The sequence below is a fragment of the Python bivittatus genome, unplaced genomic scaffold (genome assembly GCF_059951505.1).
Source record: "Python bivittatus isolate LINGU-HERP-01145 unplaced genomic scaffold, Pbiv_v1 ctg000070_np1212, whole genome shotgun sequence".
Taxonomy (NCBI): Eukaryota; Metazoa; Chordata; class Lepidosauria; order Squamata; family Pythonidae; genus Python; species Python bivittatus.
The window spans coordinates 20,174,448-20,199,852 of NW_028277034.1; the positions used below are offsets into that span (position 1 = coordinate 20,174,448).

The 25,405-nt window shown below is 40.1% G+C and overlaps 1 protein-coding gene across 1 annotated transcript in view; it reads right to left on the reverse strand.

Annotated features, from left to right (window-relative positions):
• FHDC1 (FH2 domain containing 1) overlaps positions 1-4,238 on the reverse strand; it is a 35,605-nt gene extending 31,367 nt beyond the window's left edge. Inside the window, exon 1 of the mRNA XM_007425210.4 lies at positions 3,639-4,238. Within this exon, the coding sequence (XP_007425272.1) occupies positions 3,639-4,100 (462 nt within the window). The 5' untranslated portion in view covers positions 4,101-4,238. The remainder of the gene's footprint in view (positions 1-3,638) is intronic.
• Between the last annotated feature and the right edge of the window lie 21,167 nt (positions 4,239-25,405).

Consider the following 25,405-nt stretch of genomic DNA (forward strand, 5'->3'; position numbering starts at 1 on the left):
CTTCCTGCTCACTCCATACCAGGTCATATAGGTTCCCTTCCCTTAAACACTGACATCTAGTGGGACCTAGGAAGTGTGTCTTTTCTGTAGGAGCCCCTACCCTGCGGAATACCCTTCCCCCTGGAATATGGTGGGTCCCCACCCTTTCAGCCTTCTGGAAATCCATAAAGGGCTGGCTTTTACCTCAGCTGTTGGGATAGGGTGTGGTTGGAGTCTGGGAAGTACACTGTTTGATGGATTGGTTAAGATGCCAGCTTTTTGATTTTACTGTTTCTTTGGTTTTCATTATTGTTGTGAGCCACCCAGAACTGTGTTTCATAAAATGAGCAGCCATATCTTTTTAAATAAATAAATAAATAAATAGATTCTTCAGAAAGTCAGACAGGGAAGGGAAGGACAATTCTATTCCACACATTAGAAGAGAAGTCAAAACAGCTAAACAGTCACAACAGCATTCTTCTCTAAATGCAGAATATGAATTCTGAAAAAAAGTTTGGAATCAAATATATAGCTCTGTAAACAGATTCCCACTTCATACATTTTATCATAATAACTCACACTTTTAGTTCCAGAATATAAGCATGTATTCCTCCAGGTAGCAAAATCTGAGTGTAATCTTTTTCAGCCATACACTGAACTAGATCCAAGTTCGGGTATGATTTCCTGCCTTCTCACAGCAACTGTGCCTGCCACCCTGAAGCTTTACAGAGGGTTAAGCTTCCTTTCTGAATGAGGCAAGCTCTGGTGAAGATACTTTGTGATGCTCTGCACTTTTAATAGAATACTGTAAGAGTTCATAGCTACTCTGACTGCACCTTCATTAGGGTAAGTTTTATTCCTCTGCACAAACCCAACTCATATTGTATTCAACTGATTAAACTCTTTGGAACCTTCATTTAGACAATATCTTCACTAATCATTAAATATAGGGCAATGGATAAACATTGGATAAAGGCACATTTTAAAAAACCTTATTCTTAATAAAGCTTATATAAATCAGAAGTAATATTTTTATTTATTTCTTCCTATTGGGAGGTTGTTTCCTCCTTTGTAAAGTTCTAGATTTTTCATATGTGAATACTCTTAGCTAGGAATTTGAAAGTATCACTAGAGCTTCTAATGTGATCTCTTAATGAAAAGTTTTCTAGGGAATGGGAAGAAGGAAGAAGGATTGTGACTAGCCACAGCCAACCAGCGTTCTTTTCTCAGACTTCAACAGTGCTGACGTATAATATGAATACTTTAGAAAGCCCTACTGAAATACATATCTGTCTTCTCTTTTAGCCTACACGTGGTTAAATATTTCAGAAACAGGCTAGTTCACCGATCATAGTAAGCCATAGTTTAACTATGTTTTTTGAATAACCTATAACTGGCTGAGTTAGTACAACACACTAAGCATAAAGCATGGCTTACAAACCACAATAATTCCATCCAGAGACATAGTGCCGGGCATGAACTAGAATCTCTGCTATGGATCATCTTCTGCCATATATCTACCAATTCTTAACAGCAGATTTTTCACTGGCATGGATTTTATTTAGACAGAATAATTTTTATAGCTTAGTTCTTACATTATAATTGAAATATCAGTATAACATATCAGGCCACATTCTATGGAATAATACAGTTTTCCTATCTGACGCTTTCCAAATACATTGAATGTCAACTCCTATAATTCCTAGCCAACACAGTCAACTAAAATAACACCATGTGACGTTTATACACCTAATTCAGAATAAAGTGCTTTGATGGTATTTGCTAAACTCAATGAAAAGCTCTTAGATATCGGCCTCTCAATAGTGGTCAAAAGTTTGAACAATGCCAATGTACACATATCTACAGTTACACATGTCAGTATACTTATACATTAGTTCTTTTCTCCTCTCTTTCAGTCTTAATCAAAGTATGAGTTTAAACCGTATCAATTCCTTTGCCATCTAATAGTAAATAATTGCTATATAATATCAATCACTACTTCCCAATACTTTTTTAAAAATTACTTCTAGAGTTAGAAGCTTTCTTCTCATTTATTGATAAATGCTTAAACTTGTCTTTTCTAAGAACCCATACCATTTTTTTTTTTAATTGAACTTGCACACTATCTTGGATACTTTTCCCAAACCACATGATAATATTCTCCTGAAGACGCAAATCCTAGGAAAACATTCGCAATGTTCTGTAAGTCAGAGGGTAAATGTAAGCATTATTATTGTGTTGAAAAAGAAGTGAAAGCTTAAAAAGGCACAGCGTAAACATATTAGATGTTCTAAAATCTTTTACAGCTCCCATGAAAATGACAAGAAAGAACTAGCAAGCTTTATATTTTAACATTATACTTGTCTTGCACATCCTAGTGTTTGGGATTTATTTTAATTCTACACTTGCTGGCACAAGGATGGAGCAACAATGAATCTATACCTACTATTTCCAAGTCAGAGCTAGAAAGGAGAGATGGAATTGTGTGGTTAGCTTGTATATGGGCCATGCTGGAATTCAGGCTACAGAAAGCTCTGCTGGACAGTCTTTTAATAAAGGAAACTAGAAAAGAGAAACGATCCAGAAGCATCTCAGGCCCTGCCCCCCCGCCCTCCCCCCCACCCCACACATCAGCTTGGAAATGTTGTTGGAGGAAGAGTTTGCTTTCTGGCATCTCAGTCCAAGCCTACCGCTAGAGAAGTCCACATTTTGACTTGATCACATCACTCTGCATTTCTGAGATGCAGCAGCAGTCAGCTCAAGGACAAGACTCTTTCTTTACCTTGCAGAGGTAAAAAAAACTTTGGGTAAGCCAATACTGAAACTCTGATAGCAGACTAGCACAAGGTCTGGCAATCCCAATTTGAGACATTAAGCACCCATAAAGCAGTCTCTCTGCATGAATGAGGACTAGAAGCTTGCCTTTTTAAATGAAAGAAACCTTCAAATTTGTAAATATTTTGTTCAGCAAAATCCTTTAAATATAGTCCTAAAAAAATTATAGGGAGTGTAATTCTAGTAAACGCAAGGCATGCTTTTTTCAAATACCTGGTTACGGTAAGGATGTGCAAATTGATTACCACTCTAAAATTTGCGATGACAGTGCACTTTGTATTAATCATATATGAAGGCAATCATATCTGATAATTTGAAAAAAGGGTGACATATTCTTACATAGAAGATTCAACTCAATTAAAAAATGTTGGAGAAGTCAACATTTTTCTATATGTTCTACAAAGTCTTCTTCATTCTGTATGTTTTCAAGAGCACATTTAAGACAATATTAAGTTACACAAATCAAATAATTTTACTTCACTGCCTAAACTTTAATACTATGTGTGATTATTGCTGTTTCTTGGCATATATTACATTTAGGTGATTTTCTTCTCCATCAGAGAGAGATTACAGTACAAAAGAGGGAGCAAAGTAAATGAGCACAAGTAATTAAACTAGGCTTGCACAAATGTGTGCCCTCCAGCTATGTTGTACAACAACCCCGATCATTGCTAGCTAGCAGGAATAGTGGCTAGCTGAAGGATGAGAATGGCAGCCCTGCACATCTAGAAGGCATGGAGGGCAGGCATTACCCACTAACATCTAGCAAATTGACTGCCTTTAATAAAAAGTCAAGAACTGCTTATTTCCGTGTTCATGCTTACCTCTTGTTTGGAATCTTTAAATGACCTTCTTAAAGATCTGCTTCTGGATTCTAGAGGTGCAGCTTCTTCTTGCTGGCCAAAGAATTCCTCAATTGTCTTTGTGTCAATTTGGTAGTTCTGCTTAGCACCAATAGTCCAGATATTGTTTTTACCACGGACTTGTTCTTCGGGGATCGTTTTCCAAAAGAAACTACGTATTCGTTTCTTCTTGCTCAGGTGACCATGTCCATTTAGCAATTGTGATACTGACGATCTGCTTATTATGGGAGGAGGAGGGGGTGGTGGGGGTGGCACTCCTGCTGATGAAGGAAATCCAGCTTCTATGGACAGACATGGTGGAGGGGGCGGTGGGGGTGGTTGCTCTTCTGGTTCGTTGGTATCTCCAATCATTAATCCAGCTTCAGCTGAAATTGCTCCATTTTCTTTATCATTGACCAAGGAGACACAATTCATAACATGCATTTTACAATCTCTCTCCGTGGAGAGACAGACTTACTTCCGTGGAGGTGCATATAATATTTAACAGCTGACCAACGTATGACTTGCTCATCAAACTGTTGGTCTACCATCAGTCAGTGAAATTCAAGAGACCCGTGTTCACTGCTGAAATCTGTAATGACATATAACAGAAAAACAAGAAGACTAGGTCAATTTTTTTTTTTTTTTGTAGATATGAGAAAAGGTATGGCTGAAGCACCAATTTGTAGGCTGTATTCAAATTAAACCACCAAGACATGCCAATTACTAACTCCACCTTATACCTCTTGCAGTGCAACAGACAACCTAAGTGAGCTTTGTAAACAAGTCAGAAGCCATTGTTTATAATCATGCCCAAAGCTCATCCATAACTTGATGTACATGGGACATTGGTACCTTAAATGAAATAGCATTAAATAATTATATGGGTTTATTGTGCAAAAAGTTAAAGTGCCAAGACATTTAAGCTATTCACTTTAAGTTTCAAATACTAGACAGACAGACAGACAGTGCAAGCACAGGTTTTACAAGGACATACTGTATATTAACCATACTCCATGTTGAGTAGGCTTACAATATTTTTAGCATATACATTATATATTTTGACTCTATATATCCTAACCCTAAACCTAACCCCATATATTTATATTTAAAACTGAACTTGGCTCTAACCCTAATTTAATGGCAACCTAAGAATAACCTTAAGGGTGATCCACACTTCCTGCTTGCTCCAGTATGAGGACAGGCCACTTGCCATTTTATTAGGGCAGGAATGGATGATGTCATCCTTAGCCCATCCCAAAGCATCCCAGAATGCATCTCCAGCTGAGCAGTCTTGCTCTGCATTAAAAGCAGTGGTTTTCTTCTCTGCTAGTGCAAGCAGGCCAGTCTCTTGCTGTACTGCATTCCATCTTACACAACTCCTCCACTCCAGGTGGCTGGTGTGTGCTCTGGCAGGCAACTCCCTTAGTCCCCACTCTCTGCCTTCAATGACCTTTTTGTCCTGGGCTGCTTGGCTGCCTGCCATGAAAGGATGGGTCTTTATTTTTTTTTTCATATTTTGTTCCAGATTCAGTAGTGGAACAGTGAAATTTTGGCTATTTTTGTTTGTTTTTAACAGCTTCAGCAGAAGAAAGATGAAAAATGTATTTTAGTTACTGTTTGAAATCAGCAAGAATTCTGCAATGTTTCCCCTTCAAGACCAAGGGGGCAGGGAGAACAGCAAAACTGTTAATGTTTTTTTTTTCACCAGGTCTCCAAATATATGCCTGCAGAAGGGAGAGCAATTGGCATATACTTTGCTAGCATGGGAAGGAAAGAAAAAGAGGCAGGGTTAACCATGGTCCAGGCAGAACATCAGGCTATCACTGTGACCAAACTGGAGGAAGGGGGTTGAAATCCAGAAAAGGATTTCTTAAGCCAGCTTCGTTTACACATGGGAGGTAAGTGAATGAAGGCTGCAGTGTGGAAAAGAATTAAATTGAGCCAATGTAAAACATTTGCACTACCCTAGGTTTCTGCACAAATCAATTACACCAATACTTACAATCTTATTTTGGCTGCATCATGATTTTGGTTTGGTATCCTGATCTGACTACTGCAGATTAACACTGTTATTATCATTAAAGCAGTAGGTGTTAGTAGTACAGTAGCAACACATGCTTTACTTTTACCTTGTACTATTTTTAATCCCTACCCTTCAATCCAATCCAATCCAATCGATTGTTATGGAGAAAATCTGTGTGGGCACTAGGAGTTGAAAATGACTTGATGGCACATAATCGATCACCATTCAATTCAATTCAATTCAGTTCAATTCATCGAATTTATATAGCCGCCCATCTCACATTCACGTGGCTCTGGGGAGCGTACACAATTGAAATTCACTCAGATGCTTCTCAAGTTTGCTATAGGAGCTTAGTGACAAAAACTACATTGGTACATCACGTTAATCTAAATTTATAAATAATTTTGGCTTATTGTGAACCAACATTCTGTCACTTGAATGGGTAAGCAACCCTTCATGGTTTCAACCATTGTTGGCTCAGTGTTATGTGTGAAACAGGAATTCTATTTGTTCCTTGTTCTCTTAACAAGACTGAGACTTAAGTCTTAAAAAAAAAAACTTTTATGTTTGAAAAGGTACAACACATAAGTCTTACTTCTATCTGCATGGAACCAAACAGTGCATTCACAGCAAGCCATATTTTTTTTATAATTCTGGTATACTTTGACTTTTGTGCCAACCTTATTTGAACTGTGTTTGCTCTTGAGCAATTTTCCATGTATACCATCAATATATTCCCTATGTTTGCCAAGTTAATTCACTACCTGTTCTTTGATAGGAAATGTTTATATCTTGTATCAGAATAGAAAAATTAAATTTGAGCAATCTAGATTAAAATCAATTTACTGTATTGGGTCCACATAGCATGCTTATTATTAGTAGTATTAATAGGCATGCTGTGCAAACCCAATACACTGATTTTAATCTAGACCACATATTTAACAAACCATGATTAATAAAATGCCTTTATTAATTTTAATATAAACCACAACCAATTTGATTCATGTATCACATAAAACCAAACCAAATGAACCAGATCATGGTTTATTGTGATGTGTACATTCAGTCATTATGTATCTTTTCAGACTGATACTTGTGTGGAATAGAAAAATTATCTTAAACATTTCTTCTGTGTATATTTGCAATACCAGACTGTAGTCACTGAAATTAATAGGAACTTTTACTGAATTATCAACTTTTGTGGAACGTGAAAATCAAGTATCACAGTTGAAGCAATTTTTAAATTACTGATAAATGCCTCAAACTCTCAAAATTTAGTTTTACAGCAAGTCTCAGAGCATCCCGATTAATTTACCCATTTATATGTCAGGATTTGAAAATGTAAATTAAATTTGTTTATCCAAATATATTGGAATATCATTCTTTTTCTGCTGCAGTACAGCTAAATATCTTAGGTTGGAATACTTGGGTTGGTATTGTAAAAACAATAAACAAACAATTAAATGCAAAGGAGAAGATGCATAAGTACACAGATGTGCAAAGCTAAGTATTTACATAGGCAAACCAGTATGTCCAGATTATCTCATACTGGGATAATAGGTGTTTTAAAAGCTATAACAACCACTGTGTAATTGCACTTTTATTATTATCCAGTAAGTAAATACAACATAGGCAGCAACTATTTTAGGTATCATTTGTTGAAATTCAGTTTTCAAAATCTAGGCTAAAAAGCACAAATTCACTCTAACTGAACAAATGTTTCTTTTAAAAGTGCTTGCAGCAAAACCTAGCTGGGTTTAAATTATTAATGGAAAAAGATCTTATAACAGGCAGATCTTAATCACAGGGTTGTTTGTAAACAAGATAATAAAACACAAAGATTACAAACTTTTAAAATAGTGCACAGAAAATGATTTAGGAAAAGATATATACAAAGGAAAGTAAAATGCTACATAAATAAACAATTAATAAATAATGCAGTTGTTAAGAACATTTTGCCGTTTAATCAGCCTTCCCTCCCATCTAAAATAATGTAAACAATGGTATCCCAGAATTTGCTGTTTTTTAAATATGCGTATGCAGTGTCAGCCCTGATTATGGAAGAAAAGTAAAGGTTTTGGGTATGTTTGGAATACACTGACCAGCCACACTTAAAAACACACAACAGATTATCTGGCAAAAAAAAAAAAAAGACAAAGAAATTGAGAGTTTAGGATTGAAGACTCATGGCAAAGGATCAAATTATAAGACAGGGATTTCACCCAACCTTTGAACGAGGCATCTAGGAACTTCGATCAGTTTCAGTACTCCACTCCATAAAGTCTAATAAATTTTATGATTTCTCTGAGATGTGAGTGAAGTAAGGATTTATACATTTGATACAGCTGAGTTTTTTCTTGCTACACCAAAGCATATGTTGTGACACCTACAGAATTATGGACACCATAATTCACATGCACACCACAACACTGTAGTCGCCAAGGCTTCAAGATACACTTCTGTTAAAGATTTAGAGAAACACATTTTATAATTTAAGCATTAATCACAGCTAAGAGAGACACATTTTGTCCTAATTGAAGAAAAACAATAGTGTTCTCTCTCATTAACCCTTTTATTCAATCATTGGTTCTTTATTGGCCTCTAACTTCATTACCGGCAGGTACTGAGGTAAGAACAAAACAATTCACATTAACTACAGATAAAATTATCAGTCAAATTACTTCTACTACTTGAATGTTGTTATTACATTAACCTACAATGCTGCATTATACACTCTTTGATACATATCCCTTTTTCTATCAATACTGAGATTATCACAGCAGTTTTTTTCTTTCTATAGTCCCTCCCCTCTCCAAGTTTCACTATTTATTTTGTGTACTGAAGGAAAACTTTATGTAAAAGTAGGCATGATATAGTAGCTTTCTTCAAATCTATGCTGCCTGAACGATTATGGAGCTTGAAATCCAACATTCATTCATTCATTCATTCATTCATTTAAAAGATTTGTATGGCTGCCCATCTTAAAACACAACTCTAGGCAGCTCATAACATAGGGTGGAGGAAAATATTTCTTTAAAAAAAGAGACTTGTTCTAAGTTAAGAATCAAGTGGAAGATGACATGGAAGTAACAAAATACAGGTAAAAACCTTATCCTATGGTATTAAAGCCAACATTGAATTCCAAGACATAATGAAATATGGAATATGTTATAATGACTAAGAAGGTGTAAAGCTTACAATTAAATTCATATTGTGCTGAACAAAAAACTGCAGAGACTTGACTAAACCATGCAACACAGAAAGGGAGATAAAGTCAGTGACAGATTCTGACAGAGAAAATAACACTACTGCTAAACTGCATTATCAGAACAATATAGCCCTTTGTTAAAGGAGCGCAAAAGACTGTTAGGCTTTCAAATATGGTTATTAAAAATGGAAATGTTTAAAGTTAAATACCTTGCAGACAAAAGAAGCTATTATCCAAAGTGTGGCAGACTGACATTTATTATGGACTGATGTTATTAAGCAATTTAAAAATCAGTATTTACTCTTATAATAAACAAAATGGTTTTCAGTACTATAAAGAATTAAGAAGCCAATAAAATATCAAGTTGATATTGCCCACCTTCCCTCTTCTAGTTATTTTCTATGCCTACAATCCATACTGAAATCTCAAAACATTTCTGTAGTTGCCATAGAACTACTTTCCTCTGCAAAAAAAAACAAACATGTAGGTGAACTTCCAGATTTGTATCAATCAATGAAATATCTTGGCAATCTGAGCCGCCCAGAGTCACCCATTGGGGGAGATGGGCGGCATACAAATTTGAAAATAAATAAATAAAAATAAAATAAATTAACAGCAAAAGAAAAGCCAATTCCAGAATATAATTTACAATGTAATATTTACATAATTTAACTGGGTTTTAATGATCCAGCTGGCTTCTGAATTAATCACAAGCCTTTTTTGAAAACAAGAAGTATGTTTGACACTAGATTGCTTATTCAGGAAACAATAAATGTGCGCTCAGAATAATACATCTAATTTGGAATGTATTTTCTTACAAAATGAAACACTGAATATGTGAAGTTCTTGTGCACTGGACCAACCAGTTTTTAAACACTGAAGATGTTTCTTAGGAAGTGACAATTCTAAATGCATCATACACATGCATAACATTCACAAAAGCTCAGTAATCCCAAATTGCCACTTACATCCAAGGTAAACATGAATGCTACAAGCTGGTCTCTCTTCTACCCATCAGTTAAGAAAGCAGGTAATGAGTGACCCAAAAGGAAGTGATTAATACATTCTTGCATTACCCTGATGTGGACAGTGAGTAGATATATAAGGAAAAGAAGAGATATGAAACAGTCTTTTTAGCAGCATCACTTCAAGAAGTGGTGAAGCAAGAGAAATGAACATTAGTAACTTCATTTTATACATGCAAGTTGTCCTGTTTTAAATGAAATGAGGAGCAATTAATAGAATGGTGAATAGATTCTGCTGAAGTCAATAGCACTCGGTGCCTATAGCAACCTTGTCCCAAGTTGATGCTCTCAGGATGTGCAGGCCTATCAATCTCATAACTGAGCCAGCAACAGCCATGCTGCTTGAGGTAATAGGAGCCATAGTCCAGCACAACGGGAGGTCCCCAGTTTGGGAAAGCTGCATACAGAAATTACATTAGAGAAGCTGGGAAAAATTAAGCACAGAATAAAAGAAGGTAGACAGAGCCAAAGACACCACCTAGAATAACACACCTCCCCATCTAAGAGATAAGAAAAGGTATGATGCAAAGGAGGAAAACCACACCATGGGATCTTAACTGTTATTGGAAAGAAGCACAATTGACAGGAGAATACTTTGTCACCATCACCATTTTTTCTTTGTAGAAGTATATTAACTGCAGAATCAAAATATTTCAGAAAGATCCCAGGTGCAAACGTACGTATCTGGCTTTCACCTTCTGCACCAAGAAACATGTTCCAAAACTGGTAGTAAATCACAGAGGCTCCATGACTTACAGGAATTCAGCAGTGTGCCACATTACCCTTTATGCTGAATTAAGAACCATAGTGCATCAGACCCAAAGCCTATTTAAGCCAGCATTCGGTTTCCAAAATGATTAACCAGATGCCTGCTCAAATAAATGACAATTTTCCAGGAGTGGTTTTCTCCTCTTTCCCAGAAGTTGCATGGCCATCAAAAGAGGAGTAAATTAGAAAGTATAGCTTAATTTGACATGCACTTTCAAGGCTACTATTGATAATTAGTCAGAATTAAATAGACTGATTATTAGCATGCCACTTATAGAATTCCAACCAATGGAATGTAATACCCAAACATTGGCACTAAATACCAATATTACTGAACTTTGTTTAAAGTTCCCAGCTTTAGATCCCAGCTTCGTATTTCACATGGTACAAATTTCAAGCAAAATTACACTTTTTTTTTAAATGATACACTTAGATAAAAATTTGGGAGATGAATACCACTGCCTCTCACATAGAAATTTGAGGCTTTAGTTATCCATTTTAAAGAATAAGATACCAATTTAGCAGTAAAACTAAGAAATCAAATAGTTTCAATACCATCAGATCAGTAGGATTCCAGTATTTTATTTGGAATGTAGTTCAATTCAGGTCAATTTTATTTTGGGCAAGTTTCTTTATCTGGGAAAAAGATTTGTGTTGTTCATTGTAGCCCCCCACCCCCCGCTCCAGCTATCTACTCCCTTCTTATTGCCTCTGCTTTAAGCAAGGGTGTACACTTCACCTTGGCATTGGATGGAAACCCAACAACTGGGGAAGAAATTAAATGAGTTTATTTGGATGCTGTCTTCTGACCAAGAGCTCACCTTCAGGCATATTCACACACAGTCCCTGCTTATTAAGAAAGACAAGACATATCACATGAGTGTCTAAAAAGCTATTGCTCAATTTGTTTCAGCAGATGTTTCCAGCTTATAACCTAGTGCAAGAATAAAACTGGAGGCTATTGCCACACACTTTGCTGGATGTGGGATTGCATCCTGAACAACTAGTCTGAAGGAAACTGGAGTTTTAATCTGAAGAGGTCTTAGGGCCGGTTCCCACACAACCCTGGTGTTCAAGTTACACGGGGGACAGGGTGTGGCACTGAGCTGGCGATGGACCCTGATTCACAAGAAAGGGTGTGAATGAGTAAATGTGTATGCCTAAGGCATACTCTCACAGCCCCATGGTATAAATCAGCTACACACCTGTGTTGTGCACAAACTGACACTGAGAACTGCTTTGCATAAAAAGGCTGATGTGTCAGGATACTGTTCTAGAGAGAAACTGAGAGGTACAGAAGACCCCTCTTTAAATGTATACCAGAAGTACAAACAGAGCAAGCCACTTCTAATCCCACAGCTTCCTCTGAGAAAATGTGAATCCAACAGAAAGATGAAGAAAGAAAATCAGAAGTTTCTGAAGCAAACACCACTGCAAGGAGTTGCTGAACTGCAAATGCACCTGTTTTCTCCAACAATAACACCACCAGGGAACCACAGACAAACTGACATATTTCTAAATATAAACGATAGTTGGTATAGTTTAACTATTTAAAATTTGTAAAAATGGAAATAACTTACAATTAACACCATAAAAATCCAGTCACACCTAAAAACAGTAAATTTCTAAGCAATCCGCACTCACATCCAAGATAATAAAATAAGCTGAAGTATGAAATATACAGAGATATCATCACAATGAATTAAAAAATGTAATCAACTGGCATTCACATTGTAAGACAAGCTTCCATATCAGAACAGTGATGCTGCTAGCTTTCATATGCTATAAGCTTTCACCACAATCCTCAGGTGTCAGCATGTCAGTGTTTTAATATACACACAGTAATTCCCCCACAAAAAGGGGGGATTGAGCAACTAACCACAAATACTACAGCAGCAAATTCTGGAGTGTGGAAGGCATCTGAAGCACTGTTTTGTTTTTCCCCTCAAAGAGCGGACATGAGTTTATTGTATTTGGGACACAAAGAACACAGTCCTTATGTATTTATTAGGTAACAGTCCTAAATTATTTCTACAGAAATGGCTTCCCCTTTAATGCAGAACACACAATATGGCAGTTAACTGCTTCTCCTTTGCAATCACAATATTCCTCCCTGGGCCCAATCCATGACTTCCGACTTCTCCAGGACTTAGATCACAATACTGGGTTTCCTGCCAAATAGTATTTTTGCTCCACCTAACATAACAACTGAAAATAAAGTAATGCAGGGAGAGTAGAACAAGCACCCTCTATTGTTTTTTGTACTACAACTTCATAGCCATAAGGGCACATATCTTACAACTATAAATTTTATAGAGCTGCACTCTCTTGTCCCAACCAATGAATGGTCAGCACTGGACAGAAGCCAAGTCATTCATCTTCCTTTATGGATGGATTTAAATTATGGACCATTAGTGCCTGATGGGGACAGCAGTGCTAAGGCATTCAGGCAGGAGAAATGTTAGTATCTGGAATAACCTTTATAACATTTCATGAGAACATGAAAAAGTTCTCACTGAACACTCTTTTTATAAATCAAACCAAGCATACACAATACGTCTTAACAATTAAACCTAATGCCCTACTAACAGCTTATATGCAGTTTTAAGGTATTCTAAAAGCCTTAAACTCTTTACTTATTAGGAAAACAACCATTTGTTTTCAGTCTGCATTTTCCAAGCTTAAGAGGTCTGCATTCTAAGCTTTCAAAAGTGTGGGAGTAGGCACATGTAAATTTGGAATAATAAAACTGCCTTGTCCTTAGGAGACCACCCAAGAGGGGGCTGTCCCCATGTTACAGCAAGCTGATCATTTAAAAAAGAACTTAACCTAAGTTTGTCTCAGTTTCCTTTTGATTAACAAGAATAATATCCAAAATTAGAAACTTAAGAGACTAAGTAGGTGCCTTATATTGAAGGTCTGTGTGATTCTGTGGGAAGAAATTTCCTGTACATTACACACATCTCAGATCAGTGGTGACAAAAAGGTGAAATGCCCTTCTATTAGTACTTCTATTACTCTCCTAGGCGCTAGCTGCTGCTATTATCGTTGGTCATGCAGTCAGCCAGATGTTCAGACTGGATTTGGCATTTTCATCCAATTATTTATTATTATGCTATTATGCTGCTTGCTTTGTTTCTGGACAAAATCTAAAAACGGGGGAGGAGACTAATTAAAAATAACAAGCTCGCTAGCAGGCAGAGTTGAAGCGAGACCAGAGGCAGCCGTCCCTTAGATACAGTAAGGGCGAGGTGCTGTGGGCTGCAGCAAAGATCGTCCTTTCCCCGCTGGGAGAGGCAGATGCTGTCGCCAAAGCTACCCGCCTGGCGATTGCAGCGGCAGCAACCGCCCCAGAGATGGAGGTGGTGATACGCGGTCTCTCCCCGCCACAGGAGACGGTACCCCCGGCAAGAGACATTTTCCAACCACTCCTGTTCCAAGCAAACGCAGCCCCCCCCCTTCCTGCCTCCCACCTGCCCTGCCTGCTTCTTCCTAAGGTGGGAACAGCGAGCGAAGTGCAAGGGTCCCCGTCTCTCCCTCCCCGGTCCCCCCGGCAACGCTTCCCTCCCGCGAGCCGCCACCGGACCAAGAAAGCCCATTGTTTCCATGGCCGCGCCTCGCTTGCTGGCTGCTGCCACAGGGGCCCTGGCCTTCCTCTCGCCGTCTCCACTGAAAGTCCTCAGCGCTCCTTCGGGCAACTTGCGACACCTCCCGGGAGTGGTGGCCGTGGTGGCGACGGCGGGAAGGCTATTGCTCCTTCCGCTCCAAGGTGGCCTCCAGTCTTTGTAATCAGAGATGGCATTCCCCGTTCCCACTCGCGGTCCCGGGGAAACGCACGCGGCCGCAGGGGCGGCGGCGGCCGACTCCCCAGGAGTACCAGCGGCTCCCACCTCAAGCTCTTTCGCGCGCACCCTTTCTTACCTCCCGCCACCCCCGCTGTTAGTTCCCAGGAGCAAGAAAGAGAATGACTAGGCCCGGCTTTCAGCTTCAGCCAGCAGTCCAGGTCTCCGCGCTTCCTCCCGTTCCTCCTAAGAGTGCGTGAGGAGGAAAGGAGAGAATGAAGGAGCTTCTTCCTTCCTCCCCTTTTACCCCCTCTCTACTCAGAGGGGAAAGGAGAAGAACCCAGCAAAGCACCAGACTCCACCTTCCATCACTCCCAGGCAGCACAGCCCAAGTTCGTGGGGGACCCACGGGAGCCATAAACTGCCGCTTCGGCAAAACTCGAGGTCTAGAACTCCTGCAGGAATTCAAGTCTATCTGAGGCCGATACACCGAAGAAGAAAACGAGCATGAGAGAAGTGGACTAGCCTCCAACGTGCCGCCACACGAGCTTACGGCGTGAACGCCTGACTGAAAATGTTCTATGGAGAGAGGGAGGGAGGGAGGGAGAAAGCAGCCCGCATTTGAAGGAGAGGTGGACGAAAAGGCGATTTTCAGCAAACCACTCCCGGCTCAATATAATTACAGAGGCAACTGTGCTGGAACTAAAAGATACCGGACTGGCGGGAATCTCAATTTGATCGTGGGAAAAGAAGTCTAACAGAAGCCAGTTATCCTACCCCTTTTCATTCGAAAGAAACACACAACCGCTTTCTTCCTTCCGAATCCCACTTCGATCCCCTCCACCTCCAAGATAGTTCAGCTTTCCCCAACACGGTGCTCCCGACACTATGGCCACCATCACCTCTCTAATTCCCAATGAACGCAGCCGCTGGCTCGGATGATGGGAATTGCAGTCCAACACGTAGGAAGGGCACCAAGCTGGGGCGCGACGTTTCTTTTACTGGAAGGGACGTCAGGCAAAGCGAGAGGAGAAAGAGGGACGTCCAGATGCCGAGAAACCCAGCTCGTGGACCCTTCTGAGCAGCCTCCTTCGCCCCAAGCAAACGGAAAGGAGACGCGGCCCGGAGGACCCCGTGGGCTCGCAGTTACAGGGCACTAGGAAGGAAAGGGACGTCTAAAGCCTTCGTTGATCTCCGCATATCAGCCCATGTGACTCAGACCTCCGACGTACTGGAGGACGACTCCCTGACAACAGCCGCTCCATCTGTGCTTGGTGGGAACTGTAGTCCAGAGACAACGGGAGTTGCACCTCCAACACTCTGAGCTGGAAAAGGCTGATTCCGAGTCTAGAAAACCAGGAGCAAACCTTGGCCGACCTACCTGCCTGCCTGCCACCCCGGGGCTCCACCAGCGAACCCGCAGCGTCCGGACGCCGATCAGGCTGACTCCCCAAGCCTCCGGCCGCCGCCGCCGCCTCTTTTGCTGCCAGGATTAAGCCGGACGAGGAGGAGACGCTGCGCAAGCGCAGCGTTAGGCGGGGCTGTTTCAGGTAGCACCAGCAGCCTGCTTTCCAAGTACCAATTAAGGCGGAAAGGCAAAGAAATCATCGCGCTCCTTCGCGCTTTGTGGGTGTCTTTTACAGGTTCCTCCCGGCCCCTCGGTTCGACTCCGCTCTTGGGGCCACGAATCGCGAAACTCAGAGGCTCAGAAGCACACACGGCTCGCGGGCAGCACCTTTTCCTAGCAGCCACCGCCGCAGCTGACGCTTTGGGAGTAATCCCATTCAACCCCAGAGAGCTGCCCGTCGAGTAGACGTGCAGAGAATTGTACTGCACCTGCCCGCCTGCCCGCGCACCCGCCCTTGGGCAATTGTAGCACAAAGCCCCAGAGCCAAGCGAGGAAGGTTCATTTCTTCGCGTTATGCACACCCTCCGTTCCTCCCTCCCTCCCTCCTCTTACCTGTTGGTCCTGTGATATGCGAAAGAAAAAGAGCAAACTGGATTCTGGCGGACATGGAGGGGTCCCCCGTCCCAATTGTAGTTCGATATTTTAAGTGAACAGATGAATCGATTTTTTTCCCCATTCAAGGCAGTAAGACTTAAATGCCTAGGAGTTTCTTGAATATCTTGGATTTTCATCCCCACCCCCAGTTCCTGGGCCACTGATTTCAGTGAAGAAAAAAAAAATCAGTGGAGAATAAGATGCAAATGCCGTTGGATAAAGTGAGAAGAACAGAAGGGACTCCTTGAACAGCTTGTCCTTAGATCTTTAAAGTCCTCAGAGGACCTGGGGCAAACAGTAGGCTTGGAACCTCAAAGACTCTAAGGCAATCTGATGCCCTCAAACCCCTTTTGGGGACATCCAGCTAAACCATTTCTAAGGGGTGGGGGATACAAAATACATAGCGCACAAAGATCAAGTCTCTGTGGGAAAACAAGTCTCCTGTGACCCCCTGAAGTTAATATTAAAAGATTCTGGATTTGCACAACATGCTAGACTGAAACACAGCTGTCTGGTTAGTGGGTCATGGCGTAATGCAAACATAGATAATAAGCCGGATTTTCATAGTATGCCAAGGTATAGTGCGGTTTGATTTTGCCACAGGCTGGCTTAATACTAAACCTAAATGGTCTGTGATTCAGTAAGCTATACAGAACCAGGTTAATTCAATAAATAATGGCTATTAAGGGTGAAAAGACTGCCTCAGTGTGATATGTGAATCCAGTTGCTGGTCAGTTAAAATAATGGCTTGCTCAACTATTCATAATGGATGGGATCACATATTACACTAAGACAAATCTAAATGTATTACATTATGGTTTAGTGCAGTGTTTCTCAACCTTGGCAACTTTAAGCTGTATGGACTTCAGCTCCCAGAATTCCCCAGCCAGCATGCTGGCTCTAGCATTCTGGGAGTTGAAGTCCATACAGCTTAAAGTTGCCAGGGTTGAGATACGCTGGTTTAGGGCAACGTAATGCAATATACGAAACCACTGTAAGAGCAGATCAAACTCTCCATCCATATAGTACTTTGTTGGGGAGTTATTTGAATCAAGACAACACAATCTGGGATGTCAGAAATATTCTATCTTATCTAGCTCAACATTCTGTGGTTGTGTTCATAATGCTAAGCCAGCCACAGACAATGGTTACCAGGTCACAATGGCTATGATTACATAACCCACTAAGAATTATGCAAACATGGACTATATCACATAGAGGGCAGTAAAGCTCACCTGGCAATACTGGATTGAAGCTTGTGGTGCTGAGGGACCAAATATAATAAACAGTTTTGCACCTAGTCAGACTCAGTTTGGGTGTGAATGAAAGAAATCCCCCATCCAGTTTACATATTTGTAGTGTCAGAATCCATTCTGCTAGCTTGTGCATGTAAGACAGAATTGAAGCTATTGCTGCTGCTGAATTTTCCTTAATGGGTATGTCAGTACTTCAAAAATATAATTCTTGAAACCAAGGACAAGGAATACTTTTATCAGAAAAGAGGGGGTTTATTCTACCCTCCAGCAGGGTTGGCTTTCGACTTCCAACTTCCTAGCTAGTTGTTGTGATATTATGGGAGTTGTCCAACATCTAGGAAGAGCGCCAAGTTGGGGGAAGTTGGCATTTGCCCTGTTAAAAAAGTGACTAGAAAAAACAAGAGAGGCAAAAAATTCAAATGGTAAGCATTTGGATGTGAAGGGGAGGAATGCTTGCTTTCCCAAAAGTAAACAAACAGAATGGGTTAAAAATTGCATAATGTGAAGATTAATTATGTCTTTTGATACCTACTTGTAAGGCAGTTGAGCAACAATTTAAATTCTAATTAAGATACATTCCTGACATTCCACACTTTTTACTCAACCGTCCTTATAGATCCATAAAAGAAATGCCTTTGAAACATACGGGCTATTCTTGTAAGAAGGAATAATTAGATAATCTTGAGAGTCAGAGGCCAACCCCATATAGGGGAAGAATTTTCTATTATAACCAGTCTATGAGTGTACATACAGTGCATTCAGAAAGTATTCAGACCCCTTCACTTTTTTCAATTTTGTTATGTTGCAGCCTGACACTATAATCGTTCAAATTCACTTTTTTTCTCATTAATCTACACTCAGAACCCCATAATGGCACGGTGAAAACAGAATTTTAAAAATGTCTGTAAATTTATTAAAAAGGAAAAACTGAACTATCGCATGTACTTAAGTATTCAGACCCTTTGCAACAATACTTGAAATTTAGCTCAGGTGCCTCCCATTTCCCTTGATTGTTGCTGAGCTGTTTCTACATCTTGATTGGAGTCCACCTGTGGTAAATTAAATTGATTGGACATGGTTTGGAAAGGCACACACTGCTCTATAGAAGGCCTCACAGCTGACAATGCATACTGTATCAGAGCAAAAGCCATGAGGTCAAAGGAACCGCCTGCAGAGCTCAGAGACAGGATTATTGCAAGGCACAAATCTGGGGAAGGCTACAAAAAAATTTCTGCTGCACTGAAGGTTCCCAAGAGCACAGTGGCCTCCATATTTCTCAAATGGAAGAAGTTTGGCACAACCAGGACTCTTCCAAGAGCTGGTTGCCCGGCCAAACTGAGCAATCAGGAAAGAAGAGCCATAGTAAGAGAGGTGACCAAGAACCCGATGGTCACTCTGACTGAGCTCCAGGGATCCTGTGAAGATGAGACAAAATTCTAGAAGGACAACCGTCACTGCAGCCCTCTACCTAACTGGGCTTTATGGCAGAGTGGCTAGACAGAAGCCTCTCCTCAGTGCAAAACCCACTTGGAGTTTGCAAAAAGCACCTGAAGAATGCTCAGACTGTGAGGAACAAGATTCTCTGGTCTGATGAAACCAAAATTGAACTGTCTGGCCTCAGTTCTAAACATTATGTCTGCAGGACACTCATCACTCATCAACTGCCCGATACCATCCCAACAGTGAAGCATGGTGGTGGCAGCATCATGCTGTGGGGGTGTTTTTCAGCAGCAGGGACTGGGAGACTGGTCAGGGTTGAGGGGAAGCTGAATGGAGCAAAAGACAGAGATATCCTCAATGAAAACCTGTTCCACAGCACTCAGGACCTCAGACTGGGCCGAAGGTTCACCTTCCAACATGACAACGATCCTAAGCACACAGCCAAGACAACATAGGAATGGCTTAGGGACAACTCTGAATGTCCTAGAGCGGCCCAGCCAGAGCCCTGACTTGAACCCTATTGAACATCTCTGGAGAGATCTGAAAATGGCCGTCCACTGACGGTCTCCATCCAACCTGATTGAGCTTGAGAGGATTTGCAAAGAAGAATGGCAGAAAATCCCCCAATCCAGGTGTGCAAAGCTTGTCTTGTCATACTGAAAAAGACTTGAGGCTGTAATTGCTGCCAAAGGTGCTTCAACAAAGTACTGAGTGAAGGGTCTGAATACTTAAGTACATGTGATATTTCAGTTTTTTCTTTTTAATAAATTTACAGACATTTCTAAAATTCTGTTTTCACTTTGTTATTATGGGGTACTGAGTGTAGATTAATGAGAAAAAAAATGAATTTGCATGATTGTAGTATCAGGCTGCAACATAACAAAATTGAAAAAAGTGAAGGGGGTCTGAATACTTTCCAAATACACTGTAGATGGTTGACCTAAAGCAGACTGATTCACAAGTTCTGTTCCTGGCTGATGTTTGTCTCCTTGCCATTTCCAGCCATTCTTTCCACTAAGAATTGGTGCTTTGTTGCAACTTGATCTCCTTTCTTTCTTTTTTTTATTTCATTGGCTTCATGTGAGACTTGGCCTTACTTAATATCTGCTTGGAAGGAGAATTTTGGGAATGGAATTCTGAAAGCTTGTAGTGTGTGAGAACCAGGGGTATTATTATTCTGATATGGAAGCTTGTAAATATTACCTTTATTAACAGTGAAACATCCTTTCTTCCTTCAGATGGAGCTTACTAGCAAACAAGGCTATTTGTGTGTTTAATAAGTACCCTTATAAGCTGTCACTTAATCTTTACTGCCCATGGCCAATTAAGGCAGTTAGAATGGAGGTCTGGTTAAGGAAAATAGTACTGTAAACGATTCTTTGGAGACAGGTTTAGTACCATTGAAACAATGGCTGCTGTTAAGGCTAAGTTATAATGTGTTTTTGGTTTTTGTGTTGTATGAACCCAACCATTGTGACTGTACAAAGCCAGCCAGCTGTGATTTATTAAGCAACCTATGATTGAATATAACATTTGAATACAACCAGAGGGGATTTTTCTGTTGAATAATTTTAGTCTCACATCTGCCATTTTTGAAAAATCTTGAAATTCAATGAAGTTTCAGAATCCAGGGTGGCTGGATAAAATTGACTGACTGTTATCAACCTTCCCAAAGATGATCCCCAGGAAGATTTGTTTGAATTACAACTCCAAGCATCCTCACCATTGCTCAGTATTTCAATTAAAAAGATGCACCCAACCCATGACATAATGCAAGTATGTACACAATGCATTACCATACCCAGGTTGCATAGCATAATTAACCATGTTTAACAATCATAGTTTGATGAATTAAACCAATTTTCTTGGTTTGCACAACATGCTATCTTAAACTAGTTTTGTTTGTACAAATCTAGCTTCTGGAAAGCAACTAATGGTACATTTTTAGCTCTTGGATTATTGTGATTCACCCTGGAATCTTTCTTTAAGGGCAATGTATGTTTTAAATAAAATCCAAATATAAAATCCTGACATTTGCTGGTGATCTAACTCTACCAAGAATCAGAGGACTAACAAATTCTTGCCCTCTCAAGCAACATCATTTGTCAGAGAGTAGAAGAAAGAACAAGGGATTCTATTTTCTTGACGTCATGATATCGAGGGGACAAAAGTTATTGGCAAACTTTACTCCCTAAGACTCTAGTTGTAGAGCTTTTGCCCTTTAGGCTATGAGAATACCACAAGGATCCTCAAGCAATGTGTTTGGGACACTGACTTCAAATCTTTCTAAGTCCAGTTCCCAGCCTCATAGCATGTGGGGCCTTTTGAGAAGGGTATGTGCCAGCTTCCTACTTCTCTATCAGAGTCCTGAATTGTTGCTGGACCTGCATTTTAGCCAGACTGATTGCAATGCCTTCTGTCACTCTGTTGGGTTGTAATAAAAATATACCCCTACATCAATGTACAGTATACATCCTGTGGAAATGGCTCAGTTGTGTCTTTGAGCCATATGTTCTTTCTTTGTTTTCCCTGCAAGGAATCTTGGATGACTTTTATCCATCCTATCCTGAAGAAATTCCCTGGCAGAGAACATGTTTTCTGTTTGCCACCTCTCCTTTCTGTTGTTCAGATATATCTTTCTGGATTGCCAAACTCTGTTTCTATATGCGCCATGTGCCTGTCTTTGCATCTGAAAAGTTGTATTAATTAATTTTCTTTTTAGCCTCTCATTTTTTTCATTTTTATCTGTTTCATCTATATCTGACTGCTTGCCTTATGGCTGTAATAAAGGCTTGATGTGAGAAGAGGGGGAACTGAAAAGAATTAGATCAGAGCACTGAATCTCAGAATATTTTGTTGAACTCCCAGGGATGGTAGGATGGATACAGTGGCTTGAAATCCTGAAGGAGAAAAATGTCTATGAAGGATGGGAAGTCCTAGAAAACATGATACTAAAAGGACAGTTAACAATTTATGCAAAGAAAATGGGAGAAATCTAAAAAGGCCATCATGGATATTTATGCAGAAATCTAAAAAGGTCATCATGGATATATATTTTCTCTCTAAAATGGTGAAGAAAAAAAGGTGTGTGCGCATGTATATGTGTGTGTGTATATATATGTGTGTGTGTGTAATGGAACAAGCATCACATAACCAAAGAATGCAAGGTACGTTCCAAAAAATGTAGAAATTGTGTCAGAAAGACTAAAACTTGGAATGAACTGAGGCTTGTAAGAAATATGAAAAACTGTAAAACAGTTTTCTTTCTGTAACTCTTAGGCAAATAAAGTATACATCCGTTAAAAGGCAAAGGTAGTGAGAGGGTAGAACTTCTTAACTGCTATTTTGTGTCTTTTCTCACTGACACATTCAACCATTAGGAAGAAGAGAGAACTATAACTTAGGAAAGAAAAGGAGAGGGTAAGAAAGAACTTGGCTAATTTAAGCAAATTCAAGTCTCCAGAGCCACATATTACATCCTAAAATATTGAACTGTTAGTAGAATCACTCTCAGAAATCTTTGGGATCTCCTGTAGGACTGGCAGTGTTCCAGAAGAATAAAGAACAAATATCTCTAGCTTCAAGAATTGAAGGAGGACCACCCAAGAAGCAACAGAACTATCAGATTGATATCTGTATTGAGCAAAATTCTTGAAAAGATTATTAAGCAACATGTTTGTGAGTACTTTGATATGCATGCTACAATTAACGGAAATCAGCATGGGTTTCTTGCAAATAAATCATGCTAATTAATCTATATTCTTCGATAAAGTTACTAGTTTAGTAGATCAGGGAAGGATGGAGACATAGTATACATAGTCCTCAGCAAAGCCTATAAATAAAATAAAAATCAGGACATTCTTCTTAATAAAATGGTAAAATTTGGCCTAGATGAACTACTGTTGGATGGACTCACAATTCTTAATGACTGAAACCAAACAGTGTGTTTAATGGTTTCACTTCAGCTTGGAAGGAGTATTGAGTAGAGTGCAACAGGGCTCTGCCTTGGTCCCTGTATGGTTCAACATTTTTATTAGTGACTTTGATGAGAAAGTTGAGGGGATATTTATCAAGTATGCAGGTGACACAAGGTAGGGATATCTGGCTAATATTTTAAAGGGGGAAGAGAAGCTTCAAAAAGACCTAGATAACTTGAGTAGTGGGCTGAAATTAATAGGATGGAATTTAACAGGGAGAAATGTAAAGTTCAATGTCTGGATAGGAAAAATGAAAAATACAATGGGATGGCAGAAATCCATGTGAAAAGGAACAGCAGTATGAGGTAGCTGCTAAGATGACAAATGCTATCTTGTAGTCCGTTAGCAGGAGCACATAGTCGAGATTACAGGAAGTAATTGTTCCTCTCTACTTTGTCCTGGTTAGTCCCCCCTTTGTCAATACTGTTTAATGTGGTTCAAAAGAAAAGACAGTGAACAAATTCAGAGGAGGATTACCAGAATGGTGAGGCCTGGAAATCAAGTCCTGTGAAGAATGGTTAAGGAATCAGGGTATCTTTAGCCTACAGAAGAGATGATGGAGATATTTATTTATTTATCTATCAAATGTATAAGGTAGCAATTTTCAAATATCTGAAAGGCTGATGCATAGAAGCAGGAGTGGATTTATCCTCTGTTATTCCAGAGGTCAAGGCCAAAAGCAATGAGCTAAAACTATAAGGAAGTAGGTTTAGGCTAGACTTCAAGAACTTCTGATGGCGTGAGCTGTCAACTAGTGGAACAGGCTGCCATGTGAAGTGGTGAGTTCTCTTTCACAAGGGGTCTTCAGAGGCTGGCTGGTTATCCGTCAGGGATGCCCTAGTACAGGGTTCCTCAACCTTGGCAACTTTAAGACGGGTGGACTTCAACTCCCAAAATTCCCCAGCGTAAAGTTGCCAAGGTTGAGGAACCCTGCCCTAGTAGATTTTGCACTGAGCAGGAGGCTGAACTAGATGAAGTCTAAGGTCCATTCCAGCCCTATGATTCTATGAAATTGGATTTTTCTTCTGTAAAATGTAAAAATCAAAAATATAAAATATTTCCTAGCAATTAGCAATCGGCAAACACTACTGTTTCCAATATAGATATATTTTTTTCCCGGTCAGAAAGAAAAAGTATATTTTATATAGGATGTAGAAAAAAATATCACAGTTAATAGCAGTTAATTTTTGCATTTTGTTAAGGCAAAGTCTCCTTTGAATTAAGCTTGACTTCAAGTGACTTCACAGACATGTCTATGCTATTTTCTTGGCAACGATACAAAGGTGGCTAGCCATTGTCTTCAGGATACTTTTTTTTTCAAATTCCCAGTCTAGCTTACAGCCTTGAGATTTCTTGATAGTCTCTCATCCAGGTCCTAATTAAGTTTGTTCTTGTATAGCTTTTTGAGATAAGCCAAACTGGACTTTATTGCGAAGTTCAGGTATATGGTAGTCCTCCAGGCTCTGAAGTCCCAGTCTGGAAGCACAGAGTCCAGCAAAATGGGGGTACTGGAAGTCCATTGTTACAATAACCATGGATGTTATTCTGTGATGCTGCTCACGATTTTCTATCAGTTTTTGGTAGCACCTGTCTTCAAAGCCGGTGGAAGCTTCATAGCACAGGGCTCACCAGCAGGTTCTGTCAGCAGCTGCAGCTTCTAGTTCCCTTGGCTGGATGTCATAGTGGCATAGGGTTTCTTTCACAGTGTCTTTGTAGCGCTTGCATGGTCGTCCTCGAGGTCTCTTCCCAGACTCCAGTACACTATAGAGCAACTGGCGAGGCATATGGTGGTCATCCATTCTGGTGACGTGTCCCACCCACATCTGGGCTCTGATAATCAGGGACTCAATGCTGGTGGACTCCGCATGATCCAAACCTCCAGAGACAGAGTCTTGCCAACGAATGCTGAGGATGCAGTGGAAAGCGCGCATATGAAATTTCTCCTGTTGTTTGATGTGCCTTTGGTACAGAGTCCAGGACTCACATCCATATAGGAGAGAAGGGATAACCACAGCTCTGTAGACTTTCAGCATTGTGGAGATATGGATGTTGTATTGATTGAGCACTCCAGTATGCAGCCACCCTAGTACGTGGCTGACCTTGCTGATCCTGGAGTGAATTTCTTTGTCCAAAGAGCCTTCACTCGAGATGATGCTTCCCAAGTATTGAAGCTGTTTACACTTGTTAGCTGTGTGTTGTTAAAAGTGATTTTTGGTTCTACAGAGTTGGTACTTGGCACCGGCTGGTAAAGTACTTCAGTCTTGT